The sequence below is a fragment of the Podarcis erhardii genome (assembly GCF_964252035.2).
Source record: "Podarcis erhardii genome assembly, chromosome: 18".
NCBI classification, from domain to species: Eukaryota; Metazoa; Chordata; class Lepidosauria; order Squamata; family Lacertidae; genus Podarcis; species Podarcis erhardii.
In genome coordinates, this window is record NC_138516.1 from 9,618,496 (window position 1) to 9,637,196 (window position 18,701).

An 18,701-nucleotide genomic window follows, 5' to 3' on the forward strand; every position below is an offset into this window, starting at 1 on the left:
AGTGTCCTGTCACCTGGCTGGTTCCCCCTTTCCCCCTCCCCATGAGTACTTTCCAGGTGACAGAGGGGGGAGTTTGCAGTTTCCTGCCCCCAGAGGGAAGAGCTGATTACTGTCCTTTGTTCCAGTCTGTGCTGAATCCACTCCCATATGCAAGTTCTTTGTGATCTTGATGGCCTTCTGTCTGGGACCATCAGGGTTGGCATAGCAACTGGGCAGGGCTCCTGTGGATGTGCTGGGATGCTCAAGGGATTACGGCTGCCCTGTATCAAACCTTCCCCATTTTGTAGTCCTTCCTTCATGGAGTAAAATAAAAGTGGAACAGTGCAAATCCGATGCATGGTTGATTTTCTATGAATTTATAACAGAAGCGTAGCCTATGTAGTGTGTGAGTGTGTGTGTGAAGTTTGTACAAACTGAATGATTGGGGGGTTTCCTGCTACAAAATGAAATAGCTATGATGGTTCCCCTCCATGTGTAGGCGCAGTCTACCTCTGAATGCTTCAAGAACCCTTCTCCCCCTCCCTTTGCCCCCATGAGTTTCCCTGGTGCGTCTGACCGGCTGCCGCCAGACACGGGAATACTGGATCCAATGGATCCTGGCAGGAGCCAGGATCTGAGGTTCTCAAGGTTTGGGGATCTCAGCCAAGCGGTATCGGTTTCGCCCCGGTGCAAGGGCCGCCTGGGTAACGCAGAACCCAGAAGATTCCTGCGGTTCTGCTTGGCTCTCCAAAAGCAACATCGGCAGCCCAGGAGAGGAGAGAACGTCAGCGGCAGAAATAGCAACCCAAACCACCTTTTGTCCGAGGGCTCGGAATTATGATTGCAAACTCAGAAGCTGCTGGCACGTTTTCATTTTCATGCCTGCCCAGTTTTGGGGAGGGAAGGAATCCAGGCAAAATACGCCAGAACGTGTGTTTTCCCAGACACAAGATCTACCCACCCGGGAAGAATGGCAGATGAAGGTGATGGAGTACATGGAACTGGCTGAGATGACTGGCAGAATCCGGGACCAAGGAGAAGAGTCGGTGGAAGAAGATTGGGAAAAAATTCAAAGTTTATCTTCAAAAATATTGCAAAATTAAGGATTGTTAGAAAGATGTTGGGAAAAGAAAATTATGTGGTTTTAGTAGAAATGACATAAAGGATTAAGTAAAAATGAGTTGGTGAAAGAGAGAATGTAAAATTATAGTGTATTAAGACAAATTATTAAGATAAAAATAAGGTTGGAAGGATTTGCTGAAGTAACAAATTGAATTAGAATACAAAAATGGGAGGTGTGAGGAGGTCAAGGAAATAAGTGAATGTAAGCAAGTGATGTACAGGTTTGACTTATTTTTTATCTTTTTTCTTCTGTTTTATGGTTTTTGATGATTTTTTATATATGTATTTTTTTTTGTTTTTTTCCTTGATTGTTATTATTTTCTTCTCTTTCTTTTTCTGTAATCTCTAAAATATTAATAAAAATTTATTTTAAAAAAAGAGAACGTGTGTTTTCTCAGCCCCCTTTCTGCAATTTGCACAGAACACTCCCCGATGGGAATTACGAGCGAGATTGAAAATCCTGCTAACGTTTTCATTTGCTTGCAGCTAAATAAATTTTCCCAATTCTTTTAAAAAGTTTTGTTATTATACTGTATATATGTGTGTGTTTAGATGTTTTTATATATGTGCCCCAGAATGGCTGGGGGAACCCAGTCTGATGGGTGAGCTACAAATATATTATTACTATTAATTATTAAATTGGGCGGGGTACAAATATATTTTTAATTAATTAATGATTATTGATTGATTATTATTATACAGTGCTGGCTTGAGGCAGGGAAGGGATCAGGGTCAAGCTATGCCCAGAAAACACCATTTATTCCAGGTTGCAGAGATCACTTAAGGAGACCCCTGCAAAAATGATGGCATTTTCGGAGAAAAGCCGACCTGACCGGAGGAGGAGTTCCAGGAAGAATGGAAGAAATTTAATGACAATTTAGCTAAATATGTTAAGTTAAATCAGTTGGGAAAACCTTGCAAATAATGGATAGGCTTAGGACTACGATATGTATTACATGATGGATTAATATGTTTAATACTGAAGTGGGAAGAAAGAAAGATGTCAAGAGATAAAAATTAATTTTATAAGAACATTGATTTGGAAAAGCGTTAAAATGATATATATTGAAATCCAACCCGGGGGACACGAGGATGTCACTGAACAATGTTAATTAGATCAAGGTTTATAAAAGCTATGATCTGTGTTTGTTTATCTATATGTGTGTATTTGTTTAAATTTTTGTGAAAAATCAATTTATTTATTTTTTTAAAGGACACCCCTGCAAGGTAGGCCAAGCTGCATGGAACAACGATGGGTGTGTCTACACTAGTGCCTGATCAATAATTAAATCTTTTTTCCCCCTCACCCTCGCAGCACGCGACCCCTAAGCAGCCCCCACAAGGAAACATCAGGTGGTGTGTGTTTTTTAAGGGTGGGGTGGGCGTGAATTGTTAGGTGGGCGGGAGATTCCCCTTCCCTGCTCAGGCGCCGCCCACGCCAGCCCCGAAGCGCGACGCCGCCGAAGAAGGACCCCAGTCCCTGCGCCCGCCCTCAAACAGGCCGGAAGCGCCCAGAGTCGCGGGGGCAGGCCTAGAGTGGCCATGGGCTCCAGGTCCCGGTCCAGGGAACGGCGCCGGAGGAGAAGCCGGTCCAGATCCGAGGAGCGGGAGAGGAGGAGGCAGAGGAGGAGGAGGAGAGAGCGGGGTGGAAGGTGAGCGGGGAAGCCCGGCGGGGCGCGGCCCTGGGGACCATAGAGTCTCCGGACCATAGAGTTCGCCCGGGGTAGAGCGGTGGTTGTTGTTCCTCCCCTATAGCTTTCTATAGGGGATTCTATAGGGTGTTAAGCGGGCTTAAAATGTGGGGAAGGGGCTTAAGCCCCCCCCCAAGCTGCTTCTCCTGCTAGGTTTCGGTGTGCCTTTGGCTCAAGGGGGCAAATAGTAAGGTGGCAAGAGTGCTCCTGAGCATGTCAAAAGTGCCCTGCAGCTGGTTCAGGCCAAAAGTGGGGGGGGGGCTGGCTGTCATAGTTCAGCATCCCAGCAGCTGCCCCCGAGGGGAATCCACAAGCAGGAACCGCCTGGTGTTGTTAATGTGTGGTGTACTATGCCTAATAAAGGATTTTGAATTGAATTGAAAAGTAAAGGAAGGATTGAACTCTGATTAATAAGAATACAGAGTTCAATAAGAATACAGAGTTCAACAAAGGTCTGTATAGTTCAAGCTCTGGTTTCCCCAGTAGTGATCTATGGAAGTGAGAGCTGGACCATCAAGAAGGCTGATCGCCAAAGAATGGATGCTTTTGAATTCTGGTGCTGGAGGAGACGCTTGAGAGTCCCATGGACTGCAAGAAGATCCAACCTCTCCATTCTTCAGGAAATCAGCCCTGAGTGCTCACTGGAAGGACAGATCCTGAAGCTGAGGCTCCAAGACTTTGGCCACCTCATGAGAAGAGAAGACTCCCTGGAAAAGTCCATGGGACTCTCAAGAGTCTCCTCCAGCACCAGAATTCAAAAGCATCCATTCTTCGGCCATCAGCCTTCTTTATGGTCCAGCTCTCACTTCCATACATCACTGCTGGGCAAACCAGAGCTTGAACTAGACGGACCTTTGTTGGCAAGGAGATGTCTCTGCTTTTTAAGATGCTGTCTAGGTTTGTCATTGCTGCAAAAACATAGGACCAGTGGAAAGTATATTCACAGAATCTTAGAGTTGCAATCTTGTGTCATCTAGTCCAACCCCCTTTTTCTTCTTCTTTGGCGATCCCTCGTAGCCAAGTAAGATTGTCTTCCATGAACACGGTTTTAACAATGAGTCCGTAAGTGACTGTGGAGGCCAATTCTGGACCCACACGTCCTTCCACAGTGGGGACAGAGGTTTCTGGGCAGGAGTTGATCCCGGTGAGGGTTTGCCAAGCGTCCCTTCCTCCTAGCACGTTTCTCCCTTGCGTCCTGAGTTCGATTGTCTTCAAAGCCCAGGACACCTTTGGTCAAGGCTGTTCTCCAACTGGAGCGCTTGCAGGCCAGTGTTTCCCAGTTGTCTGTGTTTATACTACATTTTTAAAGATTTGCCTTGAGAGAGTCTTTGAACTTCTTTTGTTGACCACCAGCATTACGCTTTCCGTTCTTAAGTCTGGAATAGAGGAGTTCACAAACTATTGTTATATATAATTATATATAATACCAGAACACTGACTTTTGGGTTTGCAGTGTTTGGGTTCCAAGTTGTTTGAGCATGAAGACCTTTTAGAACGAAGGTACCACTGAAAAAATGCACTGGGTATATGTAGAAACTAGAAGAGTTTGGATTTGATATCCCGCTTTATCACTACCCGAAGGAGTCTCAAAGCGGCTCACATTCTCCTTTCCCTTCCTCCCCCACAACAAACACTCTGTGAGGTGAGTGGGGCTGAGAGACGTCAGAGAAGTGTGACTGGCCCAAGGTCACCCAGCAGCTGCATGTGGAGGAGCAGAGACGCGAACCCAGTTCCCCAGATTGCGAGTCCACCGCTCTTAACCACTACACCACACTGGCTCTTGTAAAAATGTTAAAAGTTTTCTGCTCATTCCTCTGCCCCCTTTTGCTTCCAACCCTCGGGGGGGGGGCTACCTCTGGCCGGAGTTCTGCCCCTCTCTTTCACTCTCAAATCAAAATTTCTCTCTTTCCTTAGCTCGGAGGATGAGAGCCAGAAATGGCAGAAGAAGAAAGAGAAAAACGAGGACCGACACGCGAAGAGGCACAAGAAGCGGCGTTCTCGCGGCCGCTCCCCGAGCTCGGATTCCTCGCCGGAGAGGCGAGGGCGCAGCAGCGAGAGGAGGGGGAAGAGGACCCGGAAGCGCTCTGGGTCCCGATCCTCCGTGTCCTCAGTGACGTCGCCTTCGCCGTCCCGCTCGCAGAGCTCTCGGGGGGACCTGGGCGAGGAACTGAGCCTCCAGGAACGGTTGCAGCTGAAAGACGACAAGAAAAAACAGAAGGAGATGGTTAAGGCTCTGGAGACCCCGGAGGAGAAGAGGGCTCGGCGCCTGGCCAAGAAGGAAGCGAAGGAGCGCAAGAAGCGTGAGAAGATGGGCTGGGGGGAAGAGTACATGGGGTACACCAACACCGACAACCCCTTTGGGGATAACAACCTTCTGGGAGCCTTCATCTGGAGCAAGGTGAGTTTCGGACCGCTGTCGGCAGCCCGGGATGTTGGCACTGTAGCCAAGAGGTCAATGTGGAAGCGGTGGATTTGATTAGGGGTGATATGATAGCCATGTTCAAATATATAAAAGGATGTCACATAGAGGAGGGAGAAAGGTTGTTTTCTGCTGCTCCAGAGAAGCGGACACGGAGCAATGGCTCCAAACTACAAGAAAGAAGATTCCACCTAAACATTAGGAAGAACTTCCTGACAGTGAGAGCTGTTTGACAGTGGAATTTGCTGCCCAGGAGTGTGGTGGAGTCTCCTTCTTTGGAGGTCTTGAAGCAGAGGCTTGACAACCATATGTCAGGAGTGCTCTGATGGTGTTTCCTGCTTGGCAGGGGGTTGGACTCGATGGCCCTTGTGGTCTCTTCCAACTCTATGATTTACCGTATTTTTCGTTCTATAGGACGCACCCGACCATAGGACGCACCTTGTTTTAGAGGGGGAGAACAAGAAAAAAAAAATTCTCCCCCTCTCTGCCCAGCACCCCTTCAGTGAAGAGGCAGGAGGCGCTGCGCAGAGAGGGGGAGAATTTTTTTCCCCTTGTTCTCCCCCTATAAAACAAGGGGCCATTCAAGGTGCGTTCAGTCGCCTTCAGGCAGCTACCTTGGAAGCCTAGAGAGTGAGAGGGGTCGGTGCGCACTGACCCCTCTCTCTCTCCAGGCTTCAGGTTCCTTTCGACCTGCTCTTTGGGGCTGGTGGGGGGAAGCCCACCTCCAGCCTCAAAGAGCAGGTCGGGGAGCAGCCGAAAGGCGCGCAGCCTTTCCGCTGCTCTGCGAGCTTCTTGGGGCTGCCGGGGAAGCCCGGGTCCCCGTCCCCCCGCCAGCCCCGAAGAGCAACAAGTCAAAACAGCAAGCGGGGCTTCTTTAGCCCTGCGCAACCTCTCCCGGCTGGAGAGGTTGCGCCGGCTAAAGAGGCTTCTGCCATAGCCGCGTGCAACCTCTCCAGCTGGGAGAGGCTGAACGGGGCTATGGCTTCTTTAGCCCCACACAACCTCTCCGGCAATACCCCCACCTCCTGCAAAAACCCACAGGAGCCGCGCACCCTTTAAGGAGCGCACGGCTCCTGCGGGCTTTTCTACAAGGAGAGAGAAGGGACTGACTGGCCGCGTCAGTCCCTTCTCCCTCCTGAAGAAAAGCCCGCAAGAGCCGCTCGGAGCTTGTGTGCGGCGGCTTTTGGGAGCTTTTCCTGCCCGCTTCCCCCCTGCATTTGCTCCGTAGGACGCACACACATTTCCCCTTCATTTTTGGAGGGGGAAAAGTGTGTCCTATAGAGTGAAAAATACGGCAAATGGAATAGATTCAAATCACGATTTAAACCACTCGTCAGTAAGGCTTGGTTTACCGTATTTTTCGTTCCATAAGTCATACTTTTTCCTTCCTAAAAAGTAAGGGGAAATGTCTGTGTGTCTTACGGAGCGAATGCATGGTCCCTGGAGCCGAATTGCCCAGGGGCGAAAAGCAGATAGTGCAAAGGCGCAGAAACGTGGTTACAAAGCACGGATCCACATGGGTTCTCAGGATTTTTGCATTGGGCTCCCCCAAACTCACCGTCAAATCACATGTCTGTGGCCACAGCACGAACCACAAAAATCATACATCCACTGTTTCGTTCTGAATATTTTTTTTCTTGTTTTTCTCTAAAAACCTGTTGCGTCTTAAGGAGCGAAAAATACAGTAAATCTTATTTTTAAACAGAGACTCATTCTTGCTGGTACCATCTTAACATTCGCGACAAAGGTGAAGGTTTCGTTTTTTGGACGAATAAATTTTCAGAGTAGTTTTTGCAGTTCTGTCGAAAATGACTGATTTGGTTGCGCTGTTAAGAAATACATAAGGCGGATAATTATGAAATTGGTGTTGAAGTTTAATAAGTGGGCTGTTTATATTTGGACAACTTTTCTGCTGTGCTTTATTGGAAGGAGAAAAACAGCAATTTCCTTAACAACAATTTTAACAATTTATTTAACTAGAGCAATAACATTATAGCCGTCCTCGGTGACTGACTCAGTTCCTTCCACTCAAATTGGCTCTAATAATAATAATAATTTATTATATATACCCCGCCCATCTGGCTGGGCTTCCCCAGCCACACCGGGCGGCTTCCCACAAAATATTTAAATACTGCAATACATCAAACACTAAAAGCTTCCCTAAACAGGGCTGCCTTCAGGTGTCTTCTAAAAGTCTGGTAGTTGTTGTTCTCTTTGACATCTGGTGGGAGGGCGTTCCACAGGACGGGCGCCACCACCGAGAAGGCCCTCTGCCTGGTTCCCTGTAACTTGGCTTCTCGCAGGGAGGGAACCTCCAGAAGACCCTCGGTGCTGGACCTCAGTGTCCGGGCAGAACAATGGGGGTGGAAATGCTCCTTCAGATATACTGGACCAAGGCCGTTTAGGGCTTTAAAGGTACTGGGAGCCAATGTAGGTCTTTCAGGACCGGTGTTATATGGTCTTGGCGGCCGCTCCCAGTCACCAGTCTAGCTGCCACATTCTGGATTAGTTGCAGTTTCCGGGTCACCTTCAAAGGTAGCCCTATGTAGAGCGCATGGCAGTAGTCCAAGCGGGAGATAACCAGAGCATGCAACACTCTGGCCAGACAGTCCACAGGCAGGTAGGGTCTCATCCTGCGTCCCAGATGGAGCTGCCCTGGACACAGAATTGACCTGCGCCTCCATGGACAGCTGTGAGTCCAAAATGACCCCCAGGCTGCGCACCTGGTCCTTCAGGGGCACAGTGACCCCATTGAGGACCAGGGAGTCCTCCATCAGTACCAAGGAGTAAAAGGCTCTTCAGGGGCTAAAAACCTCCCCTTCTGTGCTGATTGGGCAGCTGCGAGTTCGAGTCCAGCAGTTTCTGGAGGGGTCCAGGTTTCTCGTTCCTGATCTAAGAAGAGGCATTCCTCTCGGGAAAGGAACGCCTCCTTTGAATGTTAAAACGTTTTTCTCTCTGCCTCGATTTTATTTATCATCTCAGGCTCTGGAGAAGAAGGGGATCGGCCACTTGGAGGAGAAGGAGTTAAAAGACCGGAACAAACGGATCCAGGAGGAAAACCGACTGGAGCTTCAGAAGGTAAGAGCCACAGTAGCAGTGAGGTGGGGGAGGGTTTCTCTGGGCATGCACAGAGTGTCTTTGCCTTAGGGATGAAGCCCCGGTGCCGCAAAAAGGAGAGGACCGCCAGGGTCTGGAAGATCTGAGCTGCAGGTTTGTTTGACCCTTGGGGAATTGACCGGTAATTCAGATTTTGATTGCCTGCTGAATCTGCTCCTCTCCTGTGAACTTGGATTTCCGGGTCATGTGGCCAGCATGACTAAGTCGCTTCTGGTGAACCAGAGCAGCGCACGGAAATGCCTTTTACCTTCCCGCCGGAGTGGGACCTATTTATCTGCTTGCACTTTGACGTTCTTTCGAACTGCTAGTTGTCAGGAGCTGGGACCGAGCAACGGGAGCTCATCCCGTCGCGGGGATTCGAACCGCTGACCTTCTGATCGGCAAGTCCTAGGCTCTGTGGTTTAACCCACAGCGCCACCCGCGTCCCCTCTCTCTGTGGTAGCTTATCTTAAAGTTTTGAGTGTCTACATGCTCACCGCATTTATAACTTTCAAATGTATTGCTGTACATTGTTTTAAATGTTTGCTTTCCTTCTGGGATTTTACCCCCAAGTGTGTTTTATCAGCTGGTCTCCGACTGTAATAAATCACCGTATTTTTTGCTCTATAAGGCTCACTTTTTCCCTCCTAAAAAGTAAGGGGAAATGTGTGTGCGTCTTATGGAGCGAATGCAGGCTGCGCAGCTATCCCAGAAGCCAGAACAGCAAGAGGGATTGCTGCTTTCACTGCGCAGCGATCCCTCTTGCTGTTCTGGCCTCTGGGATTCAGAATATTTTTTTTCTTGTTTTCCTCCTCCAAAAACTAGGTGCGTCTCATGGTCTGGTGCGTCTTATAGAGCGAAAACACGGTATCTATCTATTGCACACACACACATCATCTGAACACCCCTCGTTCTCGGGTCTCTCTTTGCAGGTGAAGCAGTTGCGCTTGGAGCGGGAGCGCGAGAAAGCCATGCGCGAGCAAGAGCTGGAGATGCTTCAGCGGGAAAAGGAGGCGGAACATTTCAAGACGTGGGAGGAGCAAGAAGACAACTTCCACCTGCAGCAGGCCAAACTGCGGTAAGAGAGGGGAGAGGGAAAGGGTGAGGGTTTCGGGGATGCCAGAGGCTGGGAGACTCCCAAGTCATCCTGTCTTCACCAGTGTGGTGTAGTGGTTAAGAGCGGTAGTCTCGTAATCTGGTGAACCCGGTTCGCTTCCTCGCTCTTCCACCTGCAGCTGCTGGGTGACCTTGGGCCAGTCACACTTCTCTGAAGTTTCTCAGCCCCACTCACCTCACACAGTGCTTGTTGTGGGGGAGGAAGGGAAAGGAGAATGTGAGCCGCTTTGAGACTCCTTCGGGTAGTGATAAAGCGGGATATCAAATACAAACTCTTCTTCTTCTTCTTCTTCTTCTTCTTCTTCTTCAAAGAAACAGAAAAGACGATTGTAGCTTTAAGAACTGTTTCTGCGAGTGGTTTTCAAGGCTGATTAGGTATAGAAGGTGATGTGTACAAATTGAGAAGTTGCATTTTGAATTTGCCTGCAAAAGAGAAGACCCACATGCTTTTAATAATAAAATAATCATAATCGTAATCATATTCATATTCATATTCATATTCATAATAATACAGTGGATGCTTGGGTTGCAAACGTGATCCGTGTGGGAGGGCCTCATCCTGCAGGGCTCTTTTTCTGAGCTCAGGCAATAATAATAATAATAATAATAATAATAATAATAATAATAATTTATTATTTATACCCCGCCCACTCTGGGTGGCTTCCAACAGAACACTAAACTACAATAACCTATTAAACATTAAAAGCTTCCCTAAACATTAAAAGGGACGCGGTGGCACTTTCGCAACCCCAGAGTCAGCTACGACTAGACCTAATGGTCAGGGGTCCCTTTTTACCTTTACCTTTACCTTTAAACATTAAAAGCTTTGTGTTTGTAAGGTTGTAAATAAAACTTTTGCTTGAGTATTCTACATCCTTCAGCCTGACCTCGTCTCCTTCGTGTTCTCCCCCCCCCCCGCCCCCCGCAGCTCCAAGATTCGCATCCGAGACGGGCGGGCCAAGCCCATCGACCTCCTGGCCAAATACATCAGCGCCGAAGACGACGACCTGGCAGTGGAGATGCACGAGCCGTACACTTTCCTGAACGGCCTCACCGTCTCGGACATGGAAGACCTGCTGGAAGACATTCAGGTAGGGCTGCGATCCCATGCAGCGTGGCGAATTTCGCATTCCCCACCCCGCCCTAAACGATATAAAACGGGAGTAATGTATTTGTGGGGGGCAGGTGTCAAGAAATTCATTTCCACCCCACCCCACCCCTGAGTCCAGAGCCTCAGCTGTTTCCCCCCTCTGTTTTCCAGGTTTACATGGAGCTGGAACAAGGGAAAAATGTGGATTTTTGGAGAGACATGACCATCATCACTGAGGAGGAAATCGCTAAGCTCCGCAAATTAGAGGCTTCTGGGAAAGGGCCAGGTAGGTGTGAATTGAAGCATCGGAGGGCCTGCCTTGCTTGTGGAACAAAAATGTGTGCTCTGGTTCGCCAGAAGCGGCTTAGTCCTGCTGGCCGCATGACTCGGAAGCTGTACACCGGCTCCCTCGGCCAGTAAAGCGAGATGAGCGCCGCAACCCCAGAGTCGGCCACGACTGGACCTAATGGTCAGGGGTACCTTTACCTTTATGGGAGTATATTGTATTTAAAAAAGGGGTATCAGAATTTTTAGGGAGCTAACCAGGTTGGGATAGCTGGGATAGCAGGCTTGTTGGGTTTTGAATGTCTTATGTAGATTTTTCAGTTTTGTTGTTCTGTGTGGGACAATGACAATAAAGAGTATTGTATTGAGAGAAAGAGCTTCCGTGTGAATGGACCCCACAGTTCATCAGATCGACTTGGGAGTTGGAACAACATCAGGCGAAATTCAGGATTCGCACCCAACTCCTCGGCCGGGGAGGCGGCGAGGTTCCTGGGCCCCCTCTCCTCTTCTGACGGCATCTTCCTCCCCTTCCACGTCCTGCAGGCGAGCGCCGCGAAGGGGTTAACGCTTCGGTCAGCTCCGACGTGCAGTCCGTCTTCAAAGGCAAGACCTACAACCAGTTGCAGGTCATCTACCAGGGCATTGAGGGCAAGATCCTGGCCGGAGGACCCAACCTGGACATTGGCTACTGGGAGAGTCTCCTGCAACAGCTAAAAGCCTATATGGCCCGGGCAAGGTGAGTGGATCACCCTGATCGGACCACCTTCCCACAGCGGCGGCCTAATTTCTGACCGTAACTTTTTAAAAATACTGTGGCCCCTTGGTTCTCAAACTCGATCCGTTCCGGAAGTCCGTTCCAAAGCCAAAGCGTTCCAAAACCAAGGTGCACTGCTTTCCCGTAGAAAGTAAGGCGAAACGGATTAATCCGTCCCAGACTTTTAAAAACAACCCCTAAAAATTGGGACACAGGTGGCGCTGTGGGTTAAACCACAGAGCCTAGGACTTGCTGATCAGAATCCCTGCAATGACGGCGTGAGCTCCCATTGCTCGGTCCCTGCTCCTGCCAACCTAGCAGTTCGAAAGCATGTCAAAGTGCAAGTAGATCAATAGGTACCACTCCGGCGGGAAGGCAAACAGCGTTTACGTGCGCTGCTCTGGTTCGCCAGAAGCGGCTTAGTCCTGCTGGCCACATGACCCGGAAGCTGTACGCCGGCTCCCTCGGCCAATAAAGCGAGATGAGCACTGCAACCCCCGAGTCGGCCACGACTGGACCTAACGGTCAGGGGACCCTTTACCTTTAATATCCTGTTGGAAGCCACCCAGAGTGGCTGGGGAGGCCCAGCTAGATGGGCGGGGTAGTAGTAATAATAATAATAATAATAATAATAATAATAATAATGGTCTGGGGTCCCTTTATCTTTGCTTTTAAGTTTGAAGACTTTCAGATAAAATATTCTGTTATTTTCTACGTTTCTCAGGGATAACAAGTGTGGGTAGATCAACGTGTTATCTTGAGCTTTTCATTGCGTTTTCTCCTTCTCTCCCAGGCTGCGGGAGCGCCACCAGGACGTCCTCCGCCAAAAACTCTACAAGCTGAAGCAGGAACAAGGAGTCGAGAGCGAGCCCCTCTTCCCCATCATTAAGAAGGAGTCTTCGCCCCCAGGAGGCTGCAGCAGCCGGTGAGCTGCTTTTGGGGGGCTCTCAGGACCAACGTAGGTCTTTCAGGACCAATGTTATGTGGTCTCAGCGGCCACTCCCAGTCCCCAGTCTGGCTGCCAAATTCTGGATTAATTGCAGTTTTTGGGTCAGCTTCAAAGGCAGCCCCACGTAGAGCGCATGGCAGTATTCCAAGCGGGAGATAACCAGAGCATGCACCACTCTGGCCAGACAGTCTGCGGGCAGAGAGGGTCTCATCCTGTGTACCAGATGGAGCTGCCCTGGACACAGAATTGACCTGCGCCTCCATGGACAGCTGTGAGTCCAAAATGACCCCCAGGCTGCCCGCCCATGTGGCTGGTTTTTCCAGCCACTCTGGGCGGCTCCCAACAGAATATTAAAACACAATAAAACATCAAACAGTTCCCTAATCAGGGCTGCCTCCAGATGTCTTCTAAAAGTCAGGTAGTTGTTTGTTTCCTTGACATCTGGTGCGAGGGCGTTCCACAGGGAGGGCGCCACCACCGAGAAGGCCCTCTGCCTGGTTCCCTGTAACCTCACTTCTTGCAGGGAGGGAACCAACAGAAGGCCCTCGGAGCTTGACCTCTGTGTCCTGGCTGGATGATGGGGGTGGAGACGCTCCTTCAGGTCTACTGGACCATTTAGGGCTTTCAAGGTCAGCACCAACCCTTTGAATTGTGCTTGGAAATGTCCTGGGAGCCAATGTAGGCCTTTTGGGACCAGTGTTATGTGGTCTCAGCGGCCGCTCCCTGTCACCAGTCTAGCTGCCGCATTCTGGATTAATTGCAGTTTCCGGGTCACCTTCAAAGGCAGCCCCACGTAGAGCGCATGGCAGTAGTCCAAGCGGGAGATAACCAGAGCATGCACCACTCTGGCCAGACAGTCTGTTTTTTTAAAAAAAAAATTTTTTATTCATTTTTCAAACACATAATAAAAACAAACAAAACACAAACAAAAACATACAAAACATTTAAACATATATGATTTCATAATCTTGTTTTCCTGTAACTTCTTTCAGTCGACTTCCCCATACCTCCCTTTCGCTGCATCCTTATTTTAAAAAGAATTTTTTAGCAACCCTTTAGTCAAATTACCCATTTAAATCACTTCATTACATTCCCATAAATTTGTTGATTACAGCTGTAATTCTCTGCTTCTTACCCCTTGACATCTTAACACTCATCAATTTTACAACAGTTTTTAAGATATATTTTAAATTTCTTCCAATCTTCTTCCACTGCCTCTTTCCCCTGGTCACGAATTCTGCCGGTCATCTCTGCCAGTCCCATGAAGTCAATCACCTTTGTCTGCCATTCTTCAAGAGTAGGTAGTTCTTGCATCTTCCAATACTTTGCCAGAAGAATTCTTGCTGCAGTAGTAGCATACATAAAGAAAGTCCTATCCTTCTTTGGCACCAATTGGCCAACCATGCCCAGGAGAAAAGCCTCTGGTTTCTTAGTAAATGTCCATTTAAGGACTTTCTTAATTTCATTATAGATCATTTCCCAGAATGCTTTCACCCTCGGGCAGGTCCACCATAGGTGGTAGAAGGTACCTTCATTCTCATTACATTTCCAGCATTTATTATTGGGCAAATGGTAAATTTTTGCAAGCTTGACTGGGGTCATGTACCACCTGTAGATCATTTTCATTATATTTTCTTTTAAGGCATTACATGCCGTGAACTTAACACCAGTGGTCCATAACTGTTCCCAGTCAAAACAAAACAAATTCCTTCCAGTAGCACCTTAAAGACCAACTAAGTCAGTTCTTGGTATGAGCTTTCGTGTGCATGCACACTTCTTCAGATACACTGAAACAGAAGTTTCCAGACCCTTCTATATAGTGAGAAGGTGGGGAGGGGTATGTTCCCAGTCAGCAAACATAATGTCATGACCGATATCCTGTGCCCATTTAATCATAGCTGATTTCACCGTTTCCTCTTGTGTATTCCATTTAAGCAGCAAATTATACATTCTTGACAGATTCTTAGTATTGGGTTCTAACAGTTCCGTTTCTAACTTTGACCTCTCCTCCTGAAATCCTATTTTCCTGTCCTCTTTAAATGTCTCATTTATCTGGTAGTAATGCAGCCAATCTCGAACTTTGGACTTTAGTTTTTCGTAACTCTGAAGCTTAACCCTTTCACCTTCATGTTCTAAGATTTCACAATATTTTGGCCATTTAGAATCCATATTAAGTTTTTTCACCCCCTTGGCTTCCATTGGTGACAACCACCTGGGAGTTTTAGTTTCCAGTAGGTCTTTGTATCTGCTCCAAACATTATATAGTGCTTTTCTAACAATATGATTTTTAAAACCTTTGTACACCACTGCCTTGTTGTACCATAAGTATGCATGCCAACCAAAACAATTATCATATCCTTCCAAATCTAAGATGTCTGTGTTCTCAAGAAGTAGCCAGTCTTTCAGCCAGCAGAAGGCTGCTGCTTCGTAGTATAATCTTAAGTCTGGCAGGGCAAATCCCCCTCTATCCTTTGCATCAGTTAAAATCTTAAACTTAATTCTGGGCTTTTTGCCCTGACTGGCCAGACAGTCTGCAGGCAGGGAGGGTCTTAGGTGGAGCTGATAGACAGCTCAGAGCAGAAGGGAGCCCGTGTGGTGTAGTTGTTAAGAGCGGTGGACTCGTAATCTGGTGAACCGGGTTCGATTCCCCGCTCCTCCACATGCAGCTGCTGGGTGACCTTGGGCCAGTCACACTTCTCTGAAGTCTCTCAGCCCCACTCACCTCACAGAGTGTTTGTTGTGGGGGAGGAAGGGAAAGGAGAATGTGAGCCGCTTTGAGACTCCTTCGGGTAGTGATAAAGCGGGATATCAAATCCAAAATCTTTTCTTCCCTTTCTGCAGGCTGGAGCCGGAGGACAGTGCTCAGGCGCAGCCCAGCACCTCTTCGGCTGAGCCCGGGGGCACCGAGCCCGAATCGGAGGCCAAGGCGGAGGGAGATGGCGAGGCGGTTCTGATCGAGGAAGACCTCATCCAACAGAGCTTGGATGACTACGACGCCGGCAAGTACAGCCCCCGCCTGCTGACGTCCCACGAGCTGCCCTTCGACGCCCACGTGGTGGAGGCCGACGAGGATTTCCAGCGGCTCCTGCTCTCCCGACAGCAGCTCCAGGTCACAGGTAGGAGGGGAAGGGGGCTGAGGTGGGCTCTGGGGCTTGGCTTGGCGCCACGGGGGGCAGCTGCCCTGCGGAGCTGGTTGTCTAGAAGCAGAAACCTCGGGACTCTCTTCCTGGCCTCAGGCCTCTTCTCAGGCCACGCCCACTTTCCTCAAGCCACGCCCTCTGGGCAGCCAGTGCCCTTTGCTCGAGGCCACACCCCTTTGTTTAAACCACACCCCTCTCATGGCCACACCTTTCCTTAAACCACAGCCCCTCCCTGCAGGCTGCACACCCTTTTTTCGAGGCCACACCCTTCTTTAAACCACACCCTTCTCCGCAAGCCACACCCCCTCCTTAGCCCACAGCCGCTCCCTGCAGGCCACACCCACCTTCCTTAAACCACACCCCCTCCCTGCAAGCCACACATTTGTTTCTCGAGGCCACACCCCTTTCTTTAAACCACACCCTTCTCTGCAAGCCACACCCCCTCCTTAGCCCACAGCCGCTCCCTGCAGGCCACACCCACTTCCTTAAACCACACCCCCTCTACGCGGGCCACATGCTCCTTTCTCGAGGCCACGCCCCTTTCCTTTAAGCCACACCCCTCCATCCACACCCCCTCTCCCAAGGCCACGCTCCCTTTCCTCAAACCACACCCTTTTCCTTAAGCCACTCCCTCCTCTCAGGCCCCCACCCCTGTCCTCCTCAACATCCATTGGCAGGGAGTTTCAAAGTCTAGCCGCTGCCACGCTAGACGCCCAAATCCTTGCGAAATCCAGACTCCAAGCCCGCCCGCCGCTGCCTTTCCTGCTTAACATCCATTGGCAGGGAGTTCCAAAGTGTAGTCACTGCCACGCTAGACGCCCGAATCCTCGCGGACCCAGACTCCAAGGCCGCCCGCTGCTGCCTTTCCTGCTTAACATCTATTGGCAGGGAGTTCCAAAGTCTAGCCGCTGCCACGCTAGACGCCCAAATCCTCGCAAAATCCAGACTCCAAGCCCGCCCGCCGCTGCCTTTCCTGCTTAACATCCATTGGCAGGGAGTTCCAAAGTCTAGCCGCTGCCACCCTAGATGCATGAATCATCACAAAATCCAGACTCCAAGACCGCCCGCCACTGCCTTTCCTGCTTAACATCCATTGGCAGGGAGTTCCAAAGTCTAGCCGCTGCCACGCTAGACGACCAAATTTTCGCAAACCTGCTGACCTCTCCCCTCTGTCCCTCCCCAGGCGACGCCAGCGAGAGCGCGGAGGACATCTTCTTCCGCCGCGCCAAAGAGGGCATGGGGGCGGACGAGGCCCAGTTCAGCGTGGAGATGCCACTCACGGGCAAGGCCTACCTGTGGGCCGACAAGTACCGTCCCCGCAAGCCCCGATTCTTCAACCGTGTTCACACCGGGTTCGAGTGGAACAAGTACAACCAGACGCACTATGACTTCGACAACCCACCGCCCAAAATCGTCCAGGGATACAAATTCAACATCTTCTACCCGGACCTCATCAACAAGCGCTCCACGCCGGAGTACTTCCTGGAGGCTTGTCCGGACAACAAGGACTTCGCCACCCTTCGCTTCCACGCCGGACCCCCTTACGAAGACATCGCCTTCAAGATCGTCAACCGGGAGTGGGAATACTCCCACCGCCACGGCTTCCGCTGCCAATTCGCCAACGGCATCTTCCAACTCTGGTTCCACTTCAAGCGCTACCGCTACCGGCGGTGAGGGCGGGGGGTCTTCCTCCGTGCCCCCCCCCGGCCAGCGGAAGGGGCTCATCCCCGCGCCGAAACCAGCTGCGTTGCCGCAAACCGCCGAGATGTCCAACTTCTGCGCTGATTGCTGGGCGGCAGGAACCCCCGTTTTTCTGTTACGGTTTTAGGGGCCGCCGACACCCCTCTAGATGTTGTGGGGTTCCGGCCCCCGGCAATTCCTGACCGACTGGATTCCAGAGCCCCCTATTTTCCTCCGTTTCTGCTCTTAAGGGGCGCTCCCGTCTCTCCGGAGGCGATAGCGAGGGATATGGGATTTCCCCGTCCTGAGAAGAGGCACCCAAGACGGGAATTCCTCTTCCGAACAGAGTCACCCTCCCATCATTCCGTAAGGAATTCTCCTTTTGGCAACAGCCCTGGAGAATATCTCAGAGATGCACGTGGTCTCTCATCTTTCCCCAAAATCGGCAGGTGTTCCCCATCCTCTTTGCAGACACAAACAATAACCCCTGACTCTTTCTCTCTCTGTGTAGAATTCCTACGACACCGAACGGATCCGTTTGCCAGGCATAGATTACGTATATTTGTTATTTTCTGAAGCAGGGCAGCGATGGCTTTGTGTACATTTACTTAGCGGTGCCAAATCACCCTTTCGTATAACCGTTCTCCCAGCGGCTCTCTCCGGAGAGCACTGTCCCGGCACAATAAAATTTTTTAGATGGTCCGAGCTGTCCTTTGCTGTCTTTTGCAAACTCTTGTCGATGGGAGTGTATCAATTTTGAGTGGGGCAAGAGGAGCAGATCTGCCGGGGAGAGTTGCTGGACTCCCAGTTCCCGTCAGAAGGTAAAGGTAAAGGGACCCCTGACCGTTAGGTCCAGTCGTGGTCGACTCTGGGGTTGCGGCGCTCATCTCGCTTTACTGGCCGAGGGAGCCGGCGTACAGCTTCCGGGTCATGTGGCCAGCAGGACTAAGCCCTTCTGGCGAACCAGAGCAGCGCACGGAAACGCCGTTTACCTTCTCGCCAGAGTGGTACCTATTTGTCTACTTGCGCTGGTGTGCTTTCGAACTGCTAGGTTGGCAGGAGCAGGGACCGAGCAACAGGAGCTCACCCCGTCATTGTGGGGATTCGAACCGCCGACCTTCTGATCGGCAAGCCCTAGGCTCTGTGGTTTAACCCACAGTGCAACCCGCGTCAGATGTTAAGGGCAGTCAAACAGAAGATGGGATTATTCCCCTTTCTTGCCTTCTGAATCCTCTGGTTTGGTTTCCAAGCCTCTGGAACAGTCGTGACTGGAGCTCAAACATGCATTTGCAGCTTGGGTGAAAAGATTTGGGGTGTGGTGAGGAAAATGACAGGGCACATTCTGAGGGCCTGGTAAAGGTAATGATTTTATTACAGTAG

The 18,701-nt window shown here is 50.0% G+C and overlaps 1 protein-coding gene across 1 annotated transcript; it reads left to right on the forward strand.

Annotated features, from left to right (window-relative positions):
* Positions 1-2,481: 2,481 nt before the first annotated feature.
* On the forward strand, positions 2,482-18,023 carry CACTIN (cactin, spliceosome C complex subunit). Its single transcript, XM_081846133.1, has 10 exons — positions 2,482-2,753; positions 4,707-5,190; positions 8,194-8,289; positions 9,240-9,385; positions 10,352-10,514; positions 10,685-10,799; positions 11,342-11,534; positions 12,346-12,477; positions 15,343-15,617; positions 16,825-18,023. Exons 1-10 carry the CDS (start codon positions 2,644-2,646, stop codon positions 17,313-17,315), a joined length of 2,205 nt encoding a protein of 734 aa, XP_081702259.1. The 5' UTR covers positions 2,482-2,643; the 3' UTR covers positions 17,316-18,023.
* The last annotated feature ends 678 nt before the right edge of the window (positions 18,024-18,701 follow it).

Bases quoted from the DNA above. Each gene is read 5' to 3' on its own strand.
- CACTIN (XM_081846133.1), top strand. From the start codon at position 2,644: ATGGGCTCCAGGTCCCGGTCCAGGGAACGGCGCCGGAGGAGAAGCCGG. The intron at 2,754-4,706 runs GTGAGCGGGGAA...CTCTTTCCTTAG, and splicing joins AGGAGAGAGCGGGGTGGAAG to CTCGGAGGATGAGAGCCAGA. The intron at 8,290-9,239 runs GTAAGAGCCACA...CTCTCTTTGCAG, and splicing joins ACCGACTGGAGCTTCAGAAG to GTGAAGCAGTTGCGCTTGGA.